We start from the raw sequence: 23,794 nt of genomic DNA on the forward strand, positions 1-23,794 counted from the left end.
CACGCATGTGCAGGTACTGAATTCTAAGTGTGGCGTGGGACATTGATGACATTTAGTTGATTATCTTTACTCACATCAACGCATCCCTGGGTTTTCAAAGAATTATACAACCTAATGATTAATTAATGATAATGACAATGAATAGACAAAAGTTAATAAAATTTACAATATTCACAATAAACACACACACACACACACACACACACACACACACACACACACACACACACACACACACACACACACACACACACACACACACACACACACACACACACACACATTGATATACACACATTGAAATACACACAAACACAGACAGACAGACAGACAGACAGACAGACAGACAGACAGACAGACACACACACACACACACACACACACACACACACACACACACACACACACACACACACACACATTGATATACACACATTGAAATACACACAAACACAGACAGACAGACAGACAGACAGACAGACACACACACACACACACACACACACACACACACACACACACACACACACACACACACACACACACACACACATTGATATACACACATTGATATACACACAAACACAGACAGGCAGACAGACAGACAGACAGACAGACAGACAGACAGACAGACACACACACACACACACACACACACACACACACACACACACACACACACACACACACACACACACACACACACACACACACATTGATATACACACATTGATATACACACAAACACAGACAGGCAGACAGACAGACAGACAGACAGACAGACAGACAGACAGACAGACAGACAGACAGACAGACAGACAGACACACACACACACACACACACACACACACACACACACACACACACACACACATTGATATACACACATTGATATACACACAAACACAGACAGACAGACAGACAGACAGACAGACAGACAGGCAGGCAGACAGACACACACACACACACACACACACACACACACACACAACACACACACACACACACACACACACACACACACACACACACACACACACACACACACACACAGAAGTACACCACACTAAGTGGTGGCCTGCTTCGCGAGAAGCTCACTCTAAACGGGTTGAATTGACTCCGGTCTGTCTGTCGGTATGTCTGTACCTATGTTTCTATCTATCTATGTTTGTTTGTAAGCGTGTGTCACGCTCGTGGAGTTTGTCGAGCCAATCAGCAATCGTTTTGGGACGTTAAACGTACGTGACGTAATACTAGCTTGTCAGCCTGAATCACTCTGTTTTTCTGCCATTCGTGCAGCTGCAAAACATGACAAAAAAATTATTTTTCTTCGCAACACCGTGTACAAGTTGAAAAGTCGAGGCATTCAGCCACGTTGAGCTACAAGTACCTTGTAAAGTCGTCAGAACGTTCTGTTCTAGTCGCTTGTCTCAAATGCTTCCTCATCTTCGCAAAGTTGGGACGCTAATGAATGCTCACCGGCGATTGGCCACTGGTCATTACAGGCCCGTAGGAAGCAAATAAAAAGTGGTACGGCCTAACGCACGCTAAAGGGCGTGGCTTTTAATTTAGTGCGCGTTAAAGCAAGAGACCAATGCTCCAATTAATAATGATTATTTAGTAAACTTTCCAAATAGTGATTCCCTGTGCTCAGACCCTGCTACGAACCTGCTACGAATGTGTTTGTTTTTCCTCTTCTCTCTCTTTCGCTCGCGCAGAGAAGGGTCTGGCTAGGCGAGGCTACAAAAGTGGTGCGGCCATGGCCGCACCAGCCGCACCGGCTCCTACGGCCCTGCATTATGCGCGGGATTGTTACGTCAGGGCATTGTCTAGGCGTTGGATTGTTACGTCACCCACGTTTTGCGTCCCAAAACGATTGCTGATTGGCTCGACAAACTCCCCGAGCGTGACAAACGCTTACAAACAAACATAGATAGATAGGTAGGTGCAAACATAGTGACATACCGACAGACAGACCGGAAGTCAATTCAACCCGTTTAGAGTGAGCTTCTCGCGAAGCAGTCCACCACTTATTGTGGTGTCCTTCTTTTACGCTCGTAGCTAATTAACAATAACAGTATTTACATTTGAATTTACATATTGTAACAAACGTTACTAAATTGATAATTTAGGTTTTGCGATTATATATGTCCTTGCTAATATAAGTTTAGATTCAGTTGAGTATAAAACTTATGTATGTTTTGTGTAGTCTAATGTATTTAGTGTAAATATTGAGTTTAAATTTTTAGTTGCTATAATAATGATTAATTAATGCAATTTTAATCTGTATTAATTTATATTAATTAATTTATTTAGTAAATTTAACTAATTAATTTACTAAAATACTCTGATAGTAAGAGTGGAAATACAGCTTTCGAAGTTTCCATTTACAGTTTTAGTCAATCAAAAACGTGATTATAAAGTACATCTTGCACATGCGTCACTTGGTTTTGTCTTGTGACGGTCATGAAATGTCCTGGTTGAGCTTGCAAATGCTATTTAGTATACATTTTATATTACCCTTAAATAACAAAACTGCAGAGTAAGTTTTTGTAATTGTTATGTAGCTAGTTAATAAATATTAAATTTTACAATCGGATAAAAAGCTCTAATTAATAAACTGTAATTAGTTAATTATATAAATTCAAATATTAAAAATATGTTTGCGCATTTATATTTTGAGTCGCCTATCACAGTGCAAAGACACGTGATCAAACACGTGACCAGCATATAGGTATTCAACGCGCATGCGTTTGATATTTTTCGGAAGCAGTCAAGTCGGTCTTGTGCGCAAATAGAAAGACAGCGGAAGAGCGGAGGCGTTGCTTGTGGAGCTTCAGTGTCAACAACTTGCTAAAAGCCATATTGTTCGACGTATCGACGACGTGTCGTCGCCATCGCCTTGTCTACTTCCGTCAGGGGAGAGAAGAGGAGCGAGCAGAGAAGAGGAGCGAGCAGAGAAGAGGAGCGAGCAGAGCGGACACAAAGTCATGCTCGTCTTACAGACGGCACGAGGTGAGAAGCGAATGTAAACGGTAAGCGCGTCGTAGTGCTTCACAGCCATTGAGCAGAGCGTGCCGTCGCTCTACTCCATTACCTCTTCCTAGAGATAGTGCGTGCGGGGACGGGGAGTAGGCGTTTCCTGTAGTACCCGTATTTGCCGCCATTTTATGGGGCAAGCTTTTGTCCTCGGCAGGTATCTCTCTTTGCGACGGCGGCTTGTACAACATTTCAAGGACGTTCGACTGTGTGTTAGATAGTACGGCGATAGTATACTAGTTGCGAAAGATTTAAACCAAATTTTATCGGTGAATTCGCGAGTCTGACGTGATTTCATAGTCTGGTTGTCGACTGCGATAAAGCTAATTCTTAGAATAGAGATTATGGAACAGAAGTCTAAAAGCCTCTCCGTCGAATCGCAGAAGCGATACGAGGAGAAAGTTGTATCTGCGGGCCTAGAAATAGATACAACGGAGGCTGAACTGTGGAGGGAGGAGCCAGAAGTCATTCCCGACGTGAATTGGAGTAACATGATGTTGTGTAGGATTTTATGCTGTTAGGTGTACTAGACCTTCTCTTGAGACGAACAAATCTCTCTCTACTGGAAGTGCTCGTAGCAACATATTCCATCCTTGCAGATTGTACCCAGTCAGGGTTAGTTGAATCATACACAGAGAATGACTTTCCTAGAATTGCTCAGAGTGGCATAGATTACTCTTTTACTATAGAACATAGTAGAAATGACAGCTCTACCAGACAGAAAGTACTCAGAGCAAACACGCGAATGCTGCGACGGCTTCCAGTCCTTTCTGTTTACGCTGGAGATCCACGCTGCCCGTCGTCTGTTGCTCAGATGACGCGTTTCAGGTCCCTGACAGGTTAGTATAGCCGGTATAGAATAAAAGCGTATGTAGCTGCCTTGAGTTCTACGATTGTGGCAGCCAAAAACACAGCAACTCTAGCCATGCTAATATGCTTGCCCCTAAGATGGCGACTTCCGGGATATCGCGTGATTGTGCAGCAATAAAGAGTGCGTTTGTAATGCGGGATATACTGGAGATCAGTGTGAGAGTGTGTACAGATGCTATGGCATTGATTGTGGTTCCCACGGCAATTGTACTGATGGAATGTGTGATTGTGATGGATGGTACAGCGGAAACAGATGTCAAACGTTAGATGTATGCTATGGAGTCTGGTGTGGTTCTCATAAAACTTGTATGTCAGGAGCGTGTGTCTGTAATGCTGGTTATCATGGTGATTCATGCCAGAACTCTGGTGGGAATGTCGTCTTATCACATCTGAGTTGTTTTATGTTAATTGGTTTGATTATTCTATTGAGTTTGCTGGTTTAAAATTATTGGGCTTTACTTAAGATGTTAGTTGTTATGTGCAATTGTTGGTCAGTTTACTTACATTTGCCACACGTGACATGAGATTTCTTGCAAGTTTTTCTTAGAGCTGAAATGGTTTCTAGTACAAGCAGTTGGCTGTGATAAATAGAATGATTTGGTTGAGTCACTGACTCAGTTGTCATAGGTTGCACGGTTATTTTGAGCATGCACATGTTATTCTGTGTACTTCTTTAGCAGATCACAGTGACTGGAAAACCCAGGCGCGCATGCGCTAGAGTTACAGTAGTGTAGTTTGCAGACCATGCAGTGATTGAATGAACGAACGAACGGATGGACGGACGATTGGAATGCAGCGCATGGTTTTATGGTTATAGCTTGCTAGTCGATATGACTTAATGTCTTTGCATTGCCTTCAAGAATTAATTAGAGACTTGTTAGTACGACTATTACAATCTCAAATTAATTAGGACATATTTTATTAAGCCGTCAGCAGTTTGGTTTGTTTTATCAATGACGGTTGTTGTTGGCTTTATTACGTACTGTATACCCAAAATTTATGAGCGTGGTTGCTTGTGGTAAGCGTAGCTTGTTTTCGTGGTTCTTGGTGCTCACGTGAGTTGCATCATCAAAGCGATTGCGTGCTGTTTGTTTCAGACGTCGGTAACTTGCAGTTGTCGCACTAATTAACTCAACTGATGTGCGACTTGCTTTGTAGTAGACCATGACAGAAGACAGTAGACCTGCCTCTAGTGTGGATGACGAAACTAGATGGACAATCGATACAAAGTACTCTGTGTACGACTATTACGAGCGACCTGATGACGGTAAGAAATGAAAGCAATAAATCTATTTAGAAAACGTGATATAAACTCTATTTTCTATCTACAGTTTTGTCCAGCGATCCTTTCCATGACGTTGTTTGGATGTTACTTTCGATTGGAATTATTGGCAACATATTGGTTGTTGTGTGGAGACTTGCACAGAAAAGAGATCAGAGATCGTCTCCTCTCTCAATCCTCATCATCATGCTAGCAGTTTCAGATTTCTTCTATTGTGTTCACTTGCTTCTTCTGGAGAGTTTGGTGCTTGATGTTAATCTAAACCAAACAAAACATCTGTCACCCATCTCTGCTCGTAGCATGTGCATGACAAGTGCTTTGCTGTCTTGGTTCACTTGTCTTACAGCTCAGTGGGCAACTTTTAATATTGCAGTTTACTCGTTTCAAGCACTAAGCGAGTTCTGTTCTCGTTGTTGCTGTTCACTAGTTCGCAAGAGAAATCTGGTTATCGCAATCATCTTACAAGCTATGTTTAACGTGGTTATAACTGTTGTTTACACAATTGTATTCCACAAATACGACGATTATGACTTCTTTGATTTACAACTACAAGATTATGACAATCATACAGGCAGTAGCCTCGAATATAACTTTACAGAAGTTACTATATATTCAAGACGTGAACGAATTGACCAAATTTTTGGACGTTGTGCTTGGGCACAGTCAAGCGGATTTGGTTTTTGCTCCAACGGTACAGTTTCATTAACACAGGACAATCATACCACAATCTCCCATGGGAACAGTTGCATAATCTCGTTAGGTGACGGTTTCTATACGGTTGAAGCATCAGTAGCAGCATCAATCATAGCTTCTCTAGGTACTGTTCTTACTTTGACATCTGCTATTCTCTATATATGTTTTTGGATAAAGCTTCGTGCAAGAGCAGCAAACTTAACAGGAAGATCTGACATGCACAAACTCCGATGGCGTTTAAGTGTAATTGTTCTCCTAGACACTCTTTGTTGGATTCCTGTGACTATAATACATTGGACAGTAATTACTAATGATATACGTAATATGAATGTGGCATGGCCAAACGATACTACTGCAGCAAGTGTTCTCCTCATCTCAATCAGTCCAGCCGTTAATCCTCTCATCTACACATTCACAGGAAAGAACTTTTTACATTCAATTCGCAAGTTTTGTAGAGGAATAAAATGCTACATATCCGTGAGACGAAGCTGTTCCAACTACCACGACGATCACACTAGAGGAGTTGAACGTTGCAGCTGTATTCCATGTGTCAGATGTGTTCACCAAGATGATGAGAATGATCCAGGCAACTGCCCTACTCAAAATACTTCCGAATGGAATTCTGATCAGAGCAGTCTCCTGCCGTCTACCAATGAATCAAGTGAAACTAACTGACAGATTCACATCAGCCACTAGCTGTTGCATGGATACCATAGTAACTGTTTTCAATATATGTTATTGCACTTTACTCATATTGTACGGATGTTTGCTATCAAGATTGTATGCATGTTCAAAATTAAGTCTAGATCTGGTGTGTACATTAGATAAACACAAGCACAAATAGCAACAGTCAAGAGCGTAGTGTTGCATGTTCTAGACCGGGCTCTAAAGCCCCATCATTTTAGGCGTGGAGATAAAAATTGCGGACAGTAAATACACATGAGGACCCAAGCTGTATATAGTATATACCCCACCATTTTTCCAGCCTGGATCTTCCACTTATTCTATCGTAGCAGTCAATTAGATGACAATAAAAGCGGGCGTGTACATAAAGTGGGCGTGTCCGTAAAAGTAAGCGTGTCCGTAAAGTTTGCTTTTCCTTAGCATCGAGAAATTCTTTCATTTAGAAGTCACGGTACGCCACTGCACCAGTTCCATATACTACATACTGTCTATGTCACCTGCCGATGATTGCAATGCCTATGTGAATTTTTAATATCAATCAATATTGATGCTATCCAATCATCGTTATTGCAAACATAATTTTGTAGTGTTTGTTCTGTAATGTATACTAAATATCAAGATACATGTTAATTAATTAACTATAATAATTTAATATTAAGAAAAAATCAAATTTAAATTGTTATCATTACAACGGAATTATTCGTTTCTCTTCTTACGGTGTTCTCACTTTTTATTTATATTTATATAATTATTTTTAATGCAATTAACAATAATCGTATTTGCGTTTTAATTTACATATTGTACTAAACGTTGGTATATTGATTAATTAATTTTGGTGATCCTAGATTTGTACAGACTCTAGATTTGTTGTGTATCAAGTGCAAATTGAGTATAATTTTTAGTTTTAATATCAATTAATATTAATGATAATTTATTAAAAGGTTGTGAAAAATTCAGCCTCCGTTTGCATTTCGAGTCAACCAACTGTACATATAATATACATCATAAACTCGTGATCTGAAGTACATGATGCGCATGCATCAGCTTTTCCCAAACTTATTCGTAGGTCTTGTGACGGTCATGAAATGTTCTGACTTAGCTTGCAAATGCAATTTAATACCCTTTTATATTTCTCTTATTTAATAACTGTAGAGAGAGTTTTCTAAGTGTCAATTACTTAACTAACAATTTTTGAAGATAAAGATTCGTCCAAGAGCAGTAAGCTTAACAGGAAGATCTGACTTGCACAAAATTCCATGGCGTTTGAGTGCAATTGTTCTCCTAGACACTTTGTGTTGGATTTCTCTGACTATAAAACATTGGACAGTATTTACTGCTAATGGACTTAATAAAATGAAAATTGAATGGTCAAACAATTATTCTATTGCAGCAAATTTTCTTCTCATCTCAATCAGTCCAGCAACTAATCCTCTCATGCATCTACACATTCACAGAAAAGAACTCCTTACATTCAATTCGCAAGTTTTGTAGACGAATGAAATGCCACATATCTGTGAGACAAAGCACTTTCAACTACCATGACGATCACTCTAGAGGAGTTGAACGTTGCAGCTGTATTCCATGTATCAGATGTGTTCACTAAGATAAAGAGAATAATCCAGACAACTGCCCTACTCAAGATACTTCCGAATGGAATTCTGATCAGAGCAGACTCCTGCAGTCTACCAATGAATCAAGTGAAACTAACTAACAGATTCACATCAGCTACTAGCTGTTGCATGGTTAATCACAGTAACTCTTTTGAATGTGTGCCATTGCTCCCTCCCTCCCTTCCTTCCTCCCTCCCTCCCTCCCTTCCTCCCTCTCCCTCTCCCTCTCCCTCTCCCTCTCCCTCTCCCTCTCCCTCCCCCTCCCCCTCCCCCTCTCCCTCCTCCTCTCCCTTTCCCTCCCCCTCCCCCTCCCCCTCTCCCTCTCCCTCTCCCTCCCCCTCCCCCTCTCCCTCTCCCTTTCCCTCTCCCTCTCCCTCTCCCTCTCCCTCTCCCTCTCCCTCTCCCTCTCCCTCTCCCTCTCCCTCTCTCTCTCTCTCTCCCTCTCTCTCTCCCTCTCCCTCTCCCTCTCCCTCTCCCTCTCCCTCTCCCTCTCCCTCTCCCTCTCCCTCTCCCTCTCCCTCTCCCTCTTCCTCTCCCTCTCCCTCTCCCTCTCCCTCTCCCTCTCCCTCTCCCTCTCCCTCTTCCTCTCCCTCTCCCTCTCACTCTCTCTCTCTCTGTATATATATATATATATATATATATATATATATATATATAGTGGTCATATTGTATGGATGTTTGCTATCAACGTTGTATGTAGCCTCCTTCGCCCACTCTCTCGCGCTAGTCTTGTCCTGTGCACGTATGACAATTCCAGGCGCGAGAGAGTCTGGCATCATCCCGCCTACTTCCCGCCATATCTCCTTACTAAATGCTCAATAAGTCATCAAGTGTCACCTCCAACGTCATCAAGTGTCCTGTAACTTCAAAATCAAATTAGCGTTAGTCTAATCCACTAAACGTACCAACGGGATGCTATGACCATTGTTTGGTGTTTGTGGCATATCCAGCACTTGCAGACAACTGAAACATGTTGAAAAGGTGAGTCTATAAAGTGTTGGTGACAAGTGTCGTGTAGGCTTGTAGTCTGAGATCTACAATTGGCAGATTGCTGACCCTCTACTTAGTTCACACGCGGCCATTAGCGTGTGCGCGCAGACTAGACTCTAGCGAGCAAAAAGCGCGCAATGGCAAAGGGAAGGCGTTGATTTTGACATGAAACTAAGGTCTTGAGGGTTAACTTGAAGCTTCCAGGGCTATTCTTTCGCGAAAACATGTATTTGTTTTCATACTTGAAGACTTCTCGAAGGGTAGACGGTAGTTTTGTGTCAAAATCAAGTTCTTTTCTTGAAATTGCGGGCGTTTTGCTACAGAGTCTAGTCTGCACAGAAATGCTAATGACGCATAAGAGACGCGCGTATGAACTACGTAAAAGCTCATTACTCCGCCAATTGTAGATCTTGGACACCAGCGTCAACGCGACACCCGTAACCAACACTTCATAGACTTACCTTTTCAACATGCTTCAGTTGTCTGCAAGTGCTGGATATGACACCAACACCAAACCATGGTTATACAGGGGCGTAGGAAGTAAATGAAAACCGGTCCGGCCTAGCGCGCGCTAGTGGGCTGGACAATGTAGCGCACGCTAGTAGATGGGCGGGACAACTTTAATTAACGAGAACTATAATGACAGCCATGTCTAATTCTAAAACTGATACTTATTGCTGCTCATAACCTTAATCGAACTTTCCAAAAATGCGAAGTCTGTGCTCACTACCAGCCACAAACTCATTTAAGCACGAACTGATCGACAAAGGCCGACGCACAAAGTACTGCATGAGCAGAAATATATTACTTATTTAATCGGCTATACCCTTAAAACGGAAGTTGATGCCATTGAGCGTCTGGCGAAAGTGCATATTTCAAAAACCGGTCCGGCCATGGCCGGACCGGTCGGACTGGACGCTACGCCCCTGTTATAGCATCCCGTGTGGTACGTTTATTGTATTAGACTAACCCTAATTTGATTTTGAAGTTACGGGACACTTGATGACGTTCGGGGTGACACTTAGTGCGCATTTAGTAAGGAGATATGGCAGGAAGTAGGCGGGATAATCTTAGATTCTCTCGCGCCTGGAATTGTCATACGGGCACCGGACAAGACTAGCGCGAGAAAGTCTGGGGACGAGGCTAGATTGTATGCATGTTTATAATTAAGTCTAGATCTGTTGTGTATATTAGTTAAACACAAGCACATATAACAACAGACTGCAGGCGCGTTGTTTCGCATGGGCCATGCAGACCTAGGCTCGAGTGTCCAGCCAGTCATCTCTCCCCGCGGCGGAGAAAGACCGGCTGGAGACATTCGCCACTCAAACAAACCGCCGACTCTCTTTCCTCCAATCAGAGTGCCGTTCAATATTTGTGCATCCTCGAAAGGGATGCACGTCGCTATTGGCTCTTTGCTAATGTATTTCGCTCTGACGCAAGTACGGGTAGGGTAAGGGAGCCTAATTGGGAACGCCTACTTTCATTTCCGCCTTCTCCAGCAGGTTTCACTTGAAAGCCGTACAGCTGTGCACTGAGTAGCGCATGAACTTGAAGCTTAGTTTTTAGGCTAAACAAGAACTGAAAACTGCAGACTAGAAAATTTTCATTGTCTAGGTAGAGCTTCTAGAAGTACGCGCGTTGAGATATTGATATCTGCGCAAAGTGCCCTAATTGGGAACGGCAGAGTTCTTGACGACCGTGCAGCGGTGGAGTAAGCCAGCGCTACAACATTGCAGAGCATCAATTCTGTATTGTACTGATTGATCGTTAGCTCTCTTTGTCTTTGTACTGTGAGCGTACGCTCCAATTTCCTCTAGGGGCTGGATTGGCATGTGATAGAGAGAGAAAGGGAGAATCAAGACTCTGAAGGGCCTAACATGATGGTATTTGTATTGATATTCAAGTACAAGTTGCGAAACGTCGCAAACGGACTAGTTGGAAGGAACTGTGGCTATGAATTGTTGAAGGTATTCCCACATGCTCCTGGAATTCACCTAGACACTGGCGTGAACAAAAACTAACAGCTTTACTATCATCCAACATTGCAGTAACAAAACTCGCTACACTACTATTATCATGTGGAACCACTGCTACAACATGCTGTCTTGTAATCTACTTGTTAAATTCAATGACTACATTCTGGACACATCCATAACTGTTCAAGGTCTGGGTACGTTGACAAGTTTGCACAATGGTAATGGTACCACCTCCAGCACTTGTCGCAGCCAATCCAATTTTTCTGCTCCTGTTTGGTGTCCTTGTCATAGTGTGCACCACAGTCTTGACATGTGCTCTCAGACTGATCAATGTGAGGACTTTTTGCTACTGTTTTCTTTACTTGCTGTTTAGACTTAGACTTAGCCTTTGACTTTTGCATTTCTCGCTGCTTTAGTCTTTCAATAGCTGCTTCGCTTGTTAGCGCTTCACCATAGTAGCCTGGTTGTAATCTACTTCCTTTCACATTAGCTTTTGTCTCTTGAATTGTTTGGAAGTGTTTCTTAAAAATTCCTGTGACACGTTCTGTTACAGGAGTAGCTGACAAGGGTTGTTCTATAGATGTACCTGAGTAGGCTTCCGATGGCTTTAGCTTATCTTCTCTAATTATGCTTCTGTTAAGGGGGTGGATGCCACTGGCACGAAATCCACTTACTAAGTGCTCAGGAAAAAAGCTCTCTTTCCACAGCTGACTCAACAAGGATGGAAAACTACGTTTAGAGACCACAGCCTCAAACTTTTCACTTTTGAATTCTTTCAAAAGTCGTGCCCACACATGCTTTACAGATTTGAAAACAGAGACATCTAGTGGTTGAAGGATATGTGTTGTATGGGGTGGTAGACAAATGATGATAGTATTCTGTTTTGCAGCTTCTGTTACTAGCTCTAACGTGACATGAGAGCCATGGCCATCAAGAAGTAAAACAACAGGAGCTGTCAGTCGAAGAAGCTTTGTTGCTGGTAAAAACATCTGAATGAACCATTCAGAGAACTGAGCGCTTTCCATCCATCCTGAGTTACTGACACTGAACATGCAACCGTGGGGACCACCTTCCATCCAGCTAGGATTTGTAGTCTTGGCCTTATAGACAACATATGGCAAGACGCATTCTCCTATCGCAGATCCACAAGCAAGAACTGTGATGTTATCACGGCCAGAACCCGTGCCAATCTCATAGACATCTTTTTGGCCTTTTCGTACTATTACTTTTTTTGATGTAACAGATGTACATAGTCCAGTCTCATCACAGTTCCACAGACGTCTCCCCAATTCACTGTATGGTAGAGTCAGGAGACCCTCCTCTTGCAAGATCTTTTCTAGATTGGAAAAGAATTTATCCACTACTTCAGTCGATCCTGCTTTTGCACGCTGGATGGTCAAGTGCTCTGGTTTTCGCTCACTCAAACTTGGCCATCTTGTGAAAAAATTCTTCCACCATTTCTTGCCTGGGAAGCCACTAGGAAATGGATTCTGCATGCCAGAGTCATCGAAGTATTTTTTGATGACACTGCCAACCATGTCACGAGTTGGTGGATGGCCAAAACTTCCAAGGCTTATAATGCATCGAGCAATAACCTTCTCTTCTAGAGGAGTGAGGGCAGTAGGACGTCCAACGCTGGTGTACTTGACTCTCTGGTGTTTGTGTTTGAATAGGGTGGTGGCGGCACAACCAGCTCTTGCTGATGCTTGTCGGTATGACAATCCCTGCACTTCTACATACTCTATTGCTTGCTTTATCGTGTCTGGCGCATACGCTCTAACAGAATTGCGCTCTCCAGCCATTTGAACTGCTAATGACTAGCCAACGTATAGCAAACTCCACCTACAGGGCGTGCTTTCGCTGTCCTTGTGGGAACTCTAGTAAATAGGTTTGCAGGTTGCGAGATTTGACTACTCAATGTAGAGGAACGTTTGCCGTTACTTCAAAACAAGACGAAAGATCTCTTGCACACTTGCCTTAGACCGTCTAGGGTCCTATGCGCTTGGAGTATAGATCTATTGGTAGGAGGTGCAACTAATAGCTAGGTTACGCTACTGTATGAGCTGTAGTCATATATTATTGTATGTATGGACGTTTGCAAAGCTGAACTACACGTCGGACAATCATTTACACAAGAGGATGCCATTCTAGGACGGAATTGACCACATTCACTCAGATGGATATGCCGTTTCTGTAAGAAATTGCAATTGATTTGCCACAATTATGTAAAAGTAAGACCCTTTCCTGCGACCCTTTCACGTCAAGCCCAATTGGTGACAGTCATTTCTCTTCCTTTCACACAGCAGACCTACTTTAGGCACGCGCTAGATAAGATCGTAGTAGGGAAGACCAAAAGTTTCCAATGACTGGAAAAATTCTGATGACACAGAAGATATTAGACTACTGGATCACAGTCTTATAATTCTCTTGGAAGGCTTAGTCAACGAGAAACGAACTGTTCCCAATTAGGACACGCCTCGTAGATATCAGTAATGTGAACCTTCCACTCGTTAGCAGCTCTTGTGTCAACACGGTAGATCGCTAGCGTGCCAGCTGCTTAGAGGGTGTAGAGTGAAGATCAAGCTTCAACGCTATGGTTCGTTAGGTGCAGTGAGATTCGTTTTTCAGTAAAGAACTTGAGACACAGGCGGAAGTACGTGTAGGCGTTCCCAATTAGGTGCCCTTACCCTACTCTCGACACGTGCCATCCAAGTCTACGAACAACATGTCGACTCTTTCCAGCTCTTCTCGTTGTTTGTCTTTCGTTCTAAGATCGCTAGACTCAAAGTTTACCACAGAGGCCAACCAAAGGTCGACGGCAATGTACACAAATCATAGCTCTGCACGTCGCCCTGCGTTGAGTGCAAATACCACGCTTTGTAGATGGTCTACTCGATCAATGCATGCAACGTATGACACCGTGAGGGACTAGAAATTGTTTTGCATGCGCTGCCTATTGCTCCAAGTACGAAAAGGAAGACAAAGAGAAGACGACATGCAGGTGCAGCTCACACGCTAACGAAATGTGATATCAGACGGTAAAAGCAATTGACTACTCAGTTACAAAGCGATTAGTAGAGAGCCAATAGCCACGGGCATTGCTATCAGCAGTTATCGTGAATACACATGCATGCACAAACACTAGCCAAACGTGTAAATCCTGATTGGAGGATAGAGAGGCAGCCGTTTCCTTTGAGTGACGAATGTTTCCAGCCGGTCTTTCTCCGCTGCGGGAGGAGATGACCGGCTGGACACTCGAGCCTAATGCAGACCAGGCTAGAGCCCAAATCATTTGTATGCGTGATTCTAAAAATTGCAGACTGTAAATACGTACGAGGACCAAAGATGTTTATGGTATGTACACCACCATTCTTCCAGCCTTGATCTGCCACAGAATTTACAGTATCACTCTTGTAGAAGCCATTCAAAGTAGGCGTGTCCATAAAATGGGGCGTGCTCATAAAGTGGGCTTTCCCTCTAATCTTCGTGAAATTTCCCCATTTCATATTTCTAGTTGTCACGCTACGCCCCTGCCAATTCTAGATATTAGGTACTGTCTATGTCACCTGCAGTGTTGACGATTACAATTCCAATATCAATTGCTATTATCAATCAATATCAATGCTATCTAGTGATCAGTTTGGCAAACAGTGTTTTGTTAATACTTATGAGCATTCTCTAATGTATAACAAATATGAAGGTATACAAATTGACTATAATGCCTTTATTAATATTAACAGAAAATCTAATTTAAAACTGTTATTGTTACAATGTAATTATTGTCTTTCTGCTTACAGTGTACTCACTCCTTATTTATGTTTATACTAGATAAAAATTGTAATTAATATTAATTACCATAATCATCCCTACTTAGTGAGTGTGCTAGCACTCTCAGATACTATTTCAAATATAATTAACAATAACTGTAGTTGCATTTGAATTTACATTTTGTAACAAACGTTACTAAATGTTAAGTTTTGTGATATTATGTGTCATTGCTAATCTAAGCTTTAGATGCAGTTTAGTCAAGAAAATATATTTGCTTTGTCTAGTGTAATGTATCTGGTGTAAATGTTGAGTTTAAATTTTTAATGTTTATACTAATAATTAATTAATATAATTCTAAACTGTAGTAATTTATATTAATTAATATATTCATTAAATTTTATCAATTAATTTATTAAAATAATTTGACATTGAGTGTGGAAAATACAGCTTTTGGAGTTTCCGTTTACAGTTTTAGTAAACAAACAAGTGATATAAAGTACATGATGCGCATGCGTCAACTGTTTTTGTCTTGGGAAGGTCAGTAAATGTTCTGGTTGAGCTTTCAAATGCTATTTGGTATTTATTTTATATTTCTCTTAATAATAGGCCAAAATCAGTTTGATTCGTCTTATCTATGACGGTTCTTGGAGGATTCAGTACGTGCTGTATGCCTCAAATCTATGAGCGTGGCTGCTTGTGGTAGGCGTGGCTTGTTTCGTGCTCACGTGAGTTTTATCATCAAAGCGATTGCGTGCTGTTTGTTTCAGACGTTAGTAACTTGCAGTCGTCGCACTAATTAACTCAACTGATGTGCCACTTGCTTTGTAGTAGACCATGACAGAAGAGAGTAGACCTGCCTCCAGTGTGGACGACGAAACTATGTGGCCATCCGAAATCGACGACACTGTGTACGAATACTACGAGCCATCTGATGACGGTAAGCAATGAAAAGCTTTAGCAAACTTGATATAAACTCAATTTTCTATCTACAGTTTTGTCCAGCGATTCTTTCCATGGCGTTGTTTGGATGTTACTATCGCTTGGAATTATTGGCAACATATTGGTTGTGGCGTGGAGACTTGCACAGAAAAGAGATCAGAGATCGTCTCCTCTCTCAATCTTCATCATCATGCTAGCAGTTTCAGATTTTTTGTATTGTGTTTACTTGCTTCTTCTCGAGAGTTTGGTGCTTGATGTTAATCTAGAGCAAACAAACCATCTGTCACCCAATTCTGCTCGTAACATGTGCATGACAAGTGCTGCGCTGTCTTGGTTCTCTTGTCTCTCAGCTCAGTGGGCAACTTTTAATATTGCAGTTTACTCGTTTCAAGCAATGAGCGAGTTCTGTTCTCGTTGTTGTTGTTCACTAGTTCATAAGAGAAATCTGGTTATCACAATCATCTGCCAAGTTTTAATCAACGTGGGGATAATCGTTATTTTCATGATTGTAGTCCGCAAATACGGCGATTCTGACATTTCTGGCTTCTTTGATTTATCACTACAAAGTTACGACAAAAATACATATTATGAATTCTCCAATAACTTCACAGAAGTTATTCTAGATAAAAGACGTGAACAAATTGACCAAATTTTTGGACGTTGTGCTTGGGCTCAGTCAAGCGGATATGGCAATTGCTTCAAATGGACATTTTCATTAACCAAGGGCAATAATACCACAATATCCAATAAAAGTGGTTACTCTGTCTTGATTGGTGTAGGTTTATATACGCCTCAAGCATCCGTAGTAGGATCAATTATAGCTTCCCTAAGTACTGTTCTTACATTGACATGTGCTATTCTCTATATATGTTTTTGGATAAAGCTTCGTACAAGAGCAGCAAACTTAACAGGAAGATCTGACATGCACAAACTTCGATGGCGTTTGAGTGTAATAGTTCTCCTGGACACTTTTTGTTGGATTCCTGTGACTATACTTCATTGGACAGTAATTTCTGATAGTATACCTAATATGACTATTGAATGGTTTAACGATACTACTGCAGCAAATGTTCTTCTCATCTCAATCAGTCCATCAGTTAATCCTCTCATCTACACATTCACAGGAGAGAACTTTTTAAATTTAATTCGCAAGTATTCTAGACGAATGAAATGCTACATATTCGTGAGACGAAGCACTTTCAACTACCATGACGATCACAATAGAGGAGTTGAACGTTGCAGCTGTATTCCATGTGTCAGATGTGTTTACCAAAATGAAGAGAATGATTCAGACAACTGGCCTACTCAAGATACTTCCGAATGGAATTCTGATCAGAGCAGACTCCTGCCATCTACCAATGAATCAAGTGAAACTAACTAACAGATTCACATCAGCTACTAGCTGTTGCATGGATACCATAGTAACTCTTTTCAATGTGTGTCATTTCACATTATTCGTATTGTATGGAAGTTTGCTATCAAGATTGAATGCATGTTCATAAGTAGGTTTAGATTTGTTGTGTACATCAGATAAACACAAGCACAAAAGCAACAGTCAAGAGCGTAGTGTCGCATGTGCTAGACCGTTTCCATCATTTGTAGGCGTGGCAATAAAAATTGATGACGTTAAATACACGTGAGAACCAAAGCTGTATATGGTATGTACACCACCATTTTCTAGCCTGGATCTTTTACTTATCCTATCGTAGCAGTCAAATAGAAGACAATAAAAGTGGGCGTGTACATAAAGAGGGCTCTTCCTTGGCATCGTGAAATTCTTTCATTTACAAGTCACGGTACGCCCCTGCACCAGTTCTATATATTAGATACTCTATGTAATCTATACTAAATATCAAGATACATGTTAATTAATTAACTATCATAATTTAATATTAAGAGAAAATTAACTTTAAAATTGTTATCATTCCAAGAAAATTATGCGTCTCTCATCTTACGGCGTACTCACTCCTTAGTTATATTTCTAAAATTATTTCCAATATAATTAACAATAATCGTATTTGCGTTTGAATTCACATATTGTACTAAACGTCGATAAATTGATTAATTAAGTTTTGTTATCCTAGATTTGTACAGACTCTAAATTTATTGTGTAGCTAGTGTATATTTTGAGTATAATTTTTGAGTGTGTTGATATTAATTAATCCTTAATATAATGATAATTTATTGAAAGACTGTAAAAATACAGCTTCCGTTTGCATTTCGAGTCAACAACCGTATAAAATACATAATCAAACACGTGATCTGAAGTAGATGATGCGCATAAGCTAGCTGTTTTTCAACTCATTATTGTGACGGTCATAAAATGTTCTGGTTGAGCTTGCAAATATTATTTACTAATAATTACGTTAACCCGAGGCGCGCAAGCGCTAAGATTTTAGTGTAATCTGCAGACCATACAGTGATTGAGTGAACGAACGGATAGACGGACAATTGGAATGCAGCGCATGCGTTCATTGTTATAGCGTTCGAGTCGATATGACAGCTAGTTAATGTCTTTGCATTACTTTCAAGAACTATAACTAGAGACTCTTGACACTGTAACTACCAATCCCACGCGATAATCAATGTGTCTCACGCTCTTCATTGGCTCTGAATATTGGATTCAAGGTGCACATATAGGATCTAGAAAAGTTTGCGCTCTATAGCATCTGAGGATGTAGCACTTCAGTGCTTCTTCATTACCTGAAGCGTGAAACGCTTTTAGTGCACTCCGGTCATGTGACGTACGACCGACCAACCGACCGAACCAGCTAATAGGCAACGGCGTAATGCGTGTTCGCTGATTGAGGCAAATACGTGACCGGATGTCACTCTCTTTCTCACACTCTTCTAGATAATAGTACTTGACTCTGACTAATTATATAAAAACTGCAATTTTAAACTCTCTAGCTAGGCATGCTGAGTGTTTGCACTGTAGTGTTGTTTCATTTAGTCATGTTTAATGGAAGCTTTGAGTGTAGAAAGTACAGCTTCTGTTTGCATCTTGAGTCAATCAGCGGTCTAGAATATGTATCAGGGAGTGCGGTAGCACTCCCTATGTAGGGATGCAAAGAATATAAAATGGCGGCCCATACAAAAGTATCCAAACGCATCCGAACCGGATCTCTCAGAACTCCCTACAGACATCTCGGACTCACGTAGCGCTCAACTTCAAACGTTCCTAATGGTATCTAGACAATCACCGCTGACACTAAGCGCCTCAGAAGCCAGCTATCGGCAAGTAAAAAAACCGATTTATTCTTTCACATTACACATTTCACATTTCACATTTCACATTTCACTTTTGTCAGCCAGGCTAGAGCCTCACTCGAAGCAGCTACAACGACGAGAGTCACACCAAACGATTCGCTCTTGTCCGAAGAATTGCACTGACCCAACAGCTAGAAATGTGCAAAGTCACCTTGTATCAGTCAACTGCTGCCATACAGTTCCACGTACTGCATCTCACAACGCCATGTTGTTCCGGTCACGTGTATACATGTGACTACCGTTTGGAAGCCTAGCTGCAGTGGCGTAGCCAGGCATCTATTTTACCGGGCATATGCCCGGGCAACTTTTTGCTTTGCCCGCGTATTTTAGGTGACATAAATTCAAGTTCAACGCATTTCTATAAACAGTCGGGAACACCGTGATAGAGGAGTCCCGCCCACGAAACTGTCCCGGATGCCGACTAATATCAATTCTCAGCGTCTGATTCGTTGAATTCGCTCAATGCAGGAGAAGATGGATGCGTCAGAGTCTAACGCTAAGCGTAGAAAGCGAAAGCGACATACTGTGACTCTGAATGACTTTTGGGGACCCAAAAGGTATCATTTCTCGTAGATACCAGTGTAATGATTTGGTGTACTTGTAGAAAATGTTTGTGGTTAATTAGAATTGAAAACGGTGACAAAACGGGCGATTCAGACGACATGCCTAACAAAATTCAGCAAGCCATACCTGAAAGCGCTGAGTCTGCCTACGAAGCCCCGGATGATTCTGGTTCTGGAGAAGACATGGCAAATACCGAGCCTGGTAATGCTAGGAGTACTGTGTGTTCAACATCTTTGGAGATCATATCAAGTACATATGTACATATTCTTTCCAGGCATTCATGATTGATTTATGTTGTGTTCTCTACAGAGTTGGACATTTCCACGAGGTTTCAGAGCGGCCCTTCCCAACCGGTCTGTCAGTTTCCTTCTAAAAATTTTGGAAAGGGAAAACACTCATGTAGAAGATCGTTTGTTGCCACCTGGTACACAACATATCCATGGTTGGAATACTCGATAAAATTTGACCGAGCCTACTGCTTTGCCTGTCGTCATTACTGCCTTGGCAGTGCAAGCGGCCGTGCCGACACAGCGTTTACCAGTATAGGTTTCGGCGACTGGAAGCATGGTACTGGTAATAAAGGAGCATTTCTGATCCATGCCAGTTCGGCACATCACAGGAATGCTATGGCAGAATGGCATGAGCGGCGACTGGATGACTGTAACAGCCAGCGTCGACGAGTTGAAGACCTCTTTGCAGAAGAAGATGAACGCGTTGTTCTTTCTAACAGACACTATTTAAAATGTCTGGCGGAGGTTATCCTCTTGTGTGCTAAACAGAATCTTGCACTTCGTGGGCACGATGAATCGGAGGAGTCATCGAATCCAGGCAATTTTTTGGCTGTATTTGAGCTTCTTGCAAGGCATGATCACGAATTGTTCAAACGAATTGAAACGCTCCCCGGTAACGTAAGTTATAAGTCTCCAGAGATTCAAAACGCTTTGATCCAGTTGATGGCTGATATGGTACGAGAGAAAATATGCAGTGAAGTACAAAGGAGTGGCTATTTTTGTCTTATTTGCGACGAAAGTAAAGATGTAGCAAAGAATGAACAGCTTGCAGTTGTTCTGCGCTATGTTCTAGACGGGACTGTTCATGAGCGGTTTATATCTTTCACACCTCTTGGCAACCTTGCAGCAGACGGGATAGCAGAGGAGATCTGTCAAGTGTTGACAAGGAACAAACTTACCTTGCAGAACTGCATTGCTCAAACCTACGATGGTGCTAGTGTCATGAGCGGAAAGCACACCGGCGTTCAGAAGAGAATCAGAGACATTGCTCCGAAAGCCGTCTACACGCATTGCTACGCACATAGGCTGAACCTTGTTGTCGTTGATTCTGTAAAGTCCGTCTCCTCGGCGAGTGTGTTCTTTGACGTCCTTCAGAGGCTGTACGTCTTTGTTTCATCTTCTGCTGTTCACCCAATTTTCTTAGAAGCTCAAAAACGTCACTATCCGCAACGTTGTGAGAGCGTCACGCTGAAGAGACTTTCAGACACACGATGGACCTGTCGAATAGACTCTATACGAGCAATGCTTAAATCCTTTACAGCAGTAGTCGATGCCTTATCCTCTTTGACAAATGCTAGCAACAGCGAAAGAGCCATTTTAGCTGCAGGTCTATTGTCACGAGTGAAATCGTTAGAGTTTACCTCAAACTTGGTTATTTTCGAAAAGCTGCTGACTATTACAAAAAATCTGTCCGATCAGTTGCAAGCTGAAGATTTAGATCTGTCTGGAGCCGTTGATTTGTTAGAGACTATGATAGAGCAATTGGTGGAGACCAGGGAATCCGGGTGGGACGATACATGGCAGCAAATTCTTCACTTGGCACAAACCTGCAGCGTTAATATGGATGTTTCTGATGGATCACGCAGTCGTGGTGATCCTGGACTTGTTACCGGTCGTCGCACTCGGAAACAAAAGGAAATTACTGATTGCGTTTTAACAGAGACTACTGGGCAGCGATTAACTGATTATTTCACCAACGATCAAGATCCCCTGGATGACGTGGCAAGAACGAAAATTCATTTACGACGAAAGCTTTTCTTACCGGTGATAGACCAAATGCTGCAGGAACTGGAATCAAGATTCAGCAACGATGGACGATCCCTTATGAAGTCAATTCAGGCTTGTAGTCCACAGTCCCGAAACTTCCTTCAAGCAGACGCCATTAATGCCTTAGTGGTACATTACGACATAAACCGTGAGGAAATTGGTTATGAAACTCATCAGGCAAGAAAATTTCTTAATGCATCTATGTGTGAAATGAAGTCTATCGCCGACGTCATTAGAGTTCTTACGCCGGTCAAAGCAGCTTTTCCGCATCTTATATCTGCCTTGCAGATAGCGTTGACTGTTGGGGTGACATCTGCCTCATGTGAGAGAACTTTCTCTAGTTTGAAGAGGCTGAAGACTTACACGAGACAATCGATGCTGCAAAGCCGAATGAACAGTCTAGCGATTTTGACCATAGAGAAAGATGTAGTTGAAACGTTAGATTTAGAGAGGGTAGTTACGAAATTTGCAAGTTTAGAATTTGGAAGATGCCGAAGATTAAGTCTAGTTAGCAAAAGCACAAAATTTTAGTGCTCTATAGAACAGCTTGTATTCTAACTGAGCTAATTATGAGTACATGATTAGGTTTTGTTCGATTGGTTTGTGAAATTGATGGATATGGGCAATGCCCGGTCAGTCCCTAAGGGCATGGCTACGCCACTGGCCTAACGCGCGTTAAAGGGCGTGACTGCTCACGTGCTCATCCGCAAAGCGAGAAGCCAGCCATGACAGACACTGTCACGCCGACAGGCCTCGGACTGCATCCCGTTTGTGTCCACATCTTAATATTTCTCTTTTATATTACGTCGTAGGCATGAGCTGGGCTTCTGATAAGAAGAAATATATTAATTATTTAATTAGTTATATCATTAGACCGAAACTTTGCGGCAAACAGCCTCTGGCGAAGGCACACATTTTGAATACTGGTCCGGACAGGCCGGACCAGCCGGACCGGCTTCAGCGACCCTGCACAGTACATGCACTGTAGTGACCATAGTCTATATCTAGAACCAAGGCTGCCTGGTCTAGAAAATATAATCATGTCATTTGGCAAATTGCTAAATTCTTTGCCCAAACATTTGTGTTGATTTCTCCATATTATGATATACATATTCTATAAACTGGTGCCTAATTACACTTGTCGGAATGCCAAGTCACGTGGTAAGTGTGTGACGTCATAAAGTTGATAACGTCATAGAAGGTTTTAGTCGTTTGTTCCCCAAACTCTGGATCCGCCACTGTGTGGCTACTTATTAAGGGCCGTAGTAGCGGGTCAGACCACTTTCTAAGTAATCGAACTTTCACCAAAGATCCAACATTATTTATTTCATCTACTCCAGTTCTACGTATGCAGAACAGTAAGTAAAGAGTTTAGCTATTAGAAACAGCTTACTATCGTTACGATAATTATTACTCACATATTTTCAAACTCCAATTTGCAATTTTTGCCTAAATCCAGGTAGTCTCAAACTTCAAAGCAATTTTGCAGCTTCCAGGGGCAGCTGAACGAGGCATGTCACATAATTGTTAGCGCACGTTAGGCCTCACCACTTACCATTGCTACGGGCTTGCTTAGTAATGAAAGCAGTCAAATTAGTAAATCAAATATATCATGTGTTTGAGAATACTACAGTTGATCAAGACGGCTTTCAAGCTTATCATTGCAGATTGTGATCTGATCTTGGTAAAGTGATTATCCTGGAATGACAATGTGTGTTGGTATTGTCGAGTTAAAATTAGTACAAAGAATGGAAAATATTTTATAGATAAAAATATTTTAAATTTGTTTTTATAAATTTTTTGAATCAAATACTACTTCAAGTAATGTCTTAATTAATAGTTGTAGTTAAACTTTGTACAGGTTAGCTAAAGTGCAGTACAGTACACAACAGCCTGCATGGCAACAACAATTACAGTAATGTACGTATAGATCAAGATGCAATATTGGACAACCGACTGAATTACAAACATTGACTAATTGCATGCCTCTAATGTATTTTATTACCAAAACAAGACAAATACTGCAAAAAGCCGACGTCACTGTCGAC

The 23,794-nt window shown here is 41.6% G+C and overlaps 2 protein-coding genes across 2 annotated transcripts; one reads left to right on the forward strand and one right to left on the reverse strand.

Moving 5' to 3' along the window:
- Positions 1–11,297: 11,297 nt before the first annotated feature.
- Positions 11,298–13,072, reverse strand: LOC134176464 (uncharacterized). Its single transcript, XM_062643134.1, has one exon. The coding sequence runs from the start codon at positions 12,948–12,950 to the stop codon at positions 11,298–11,300; it is 1,653 nt and encodes a 550-aa protein (XP_062499118.1). The 5' UTR covers positions 12,951–13,072.
- A 6,743-nt stretch (positions 13,073–19,815) lies between these two features.
- Positions 19,816–22,342, forward strand: LOC134198197 (zinc finger MYM-type protein 1-like). The gene is made up of 2 exons (XM_062667541.1): positions 19,816–19,938; positions 19,999–22,342. The coding sequence occupies exons 1-2, from the start codon at positions 19,872–19,874 to the stop codon at positions 22,275–22,277; spliced, it is 2,346 nt and encodes a 781-aa protein (XP_062523525.1). The 5' UTR covers positions 19,816–19,871; the 3' UTR covers positions 22,278–22,342.
- Positions 22,343–23,794: the final 1,452 nt, after the last annotated feature.

The sequence above is a fragment of the Corticium candelabrum genome, chromosome 2 (genome assembly GCF_963422355.1).
Source record: "Corticium candelabrum chromosome 2, ooCorCand1.1, whole genome shotgun sequence".
Classification (NCBI taxonomy): Eukaryota; Metazoa; Porifera; class Homoscleromorpha; order Homosclerophorida; family Plakinidae; genus Corticium; species Corticium candelabrum.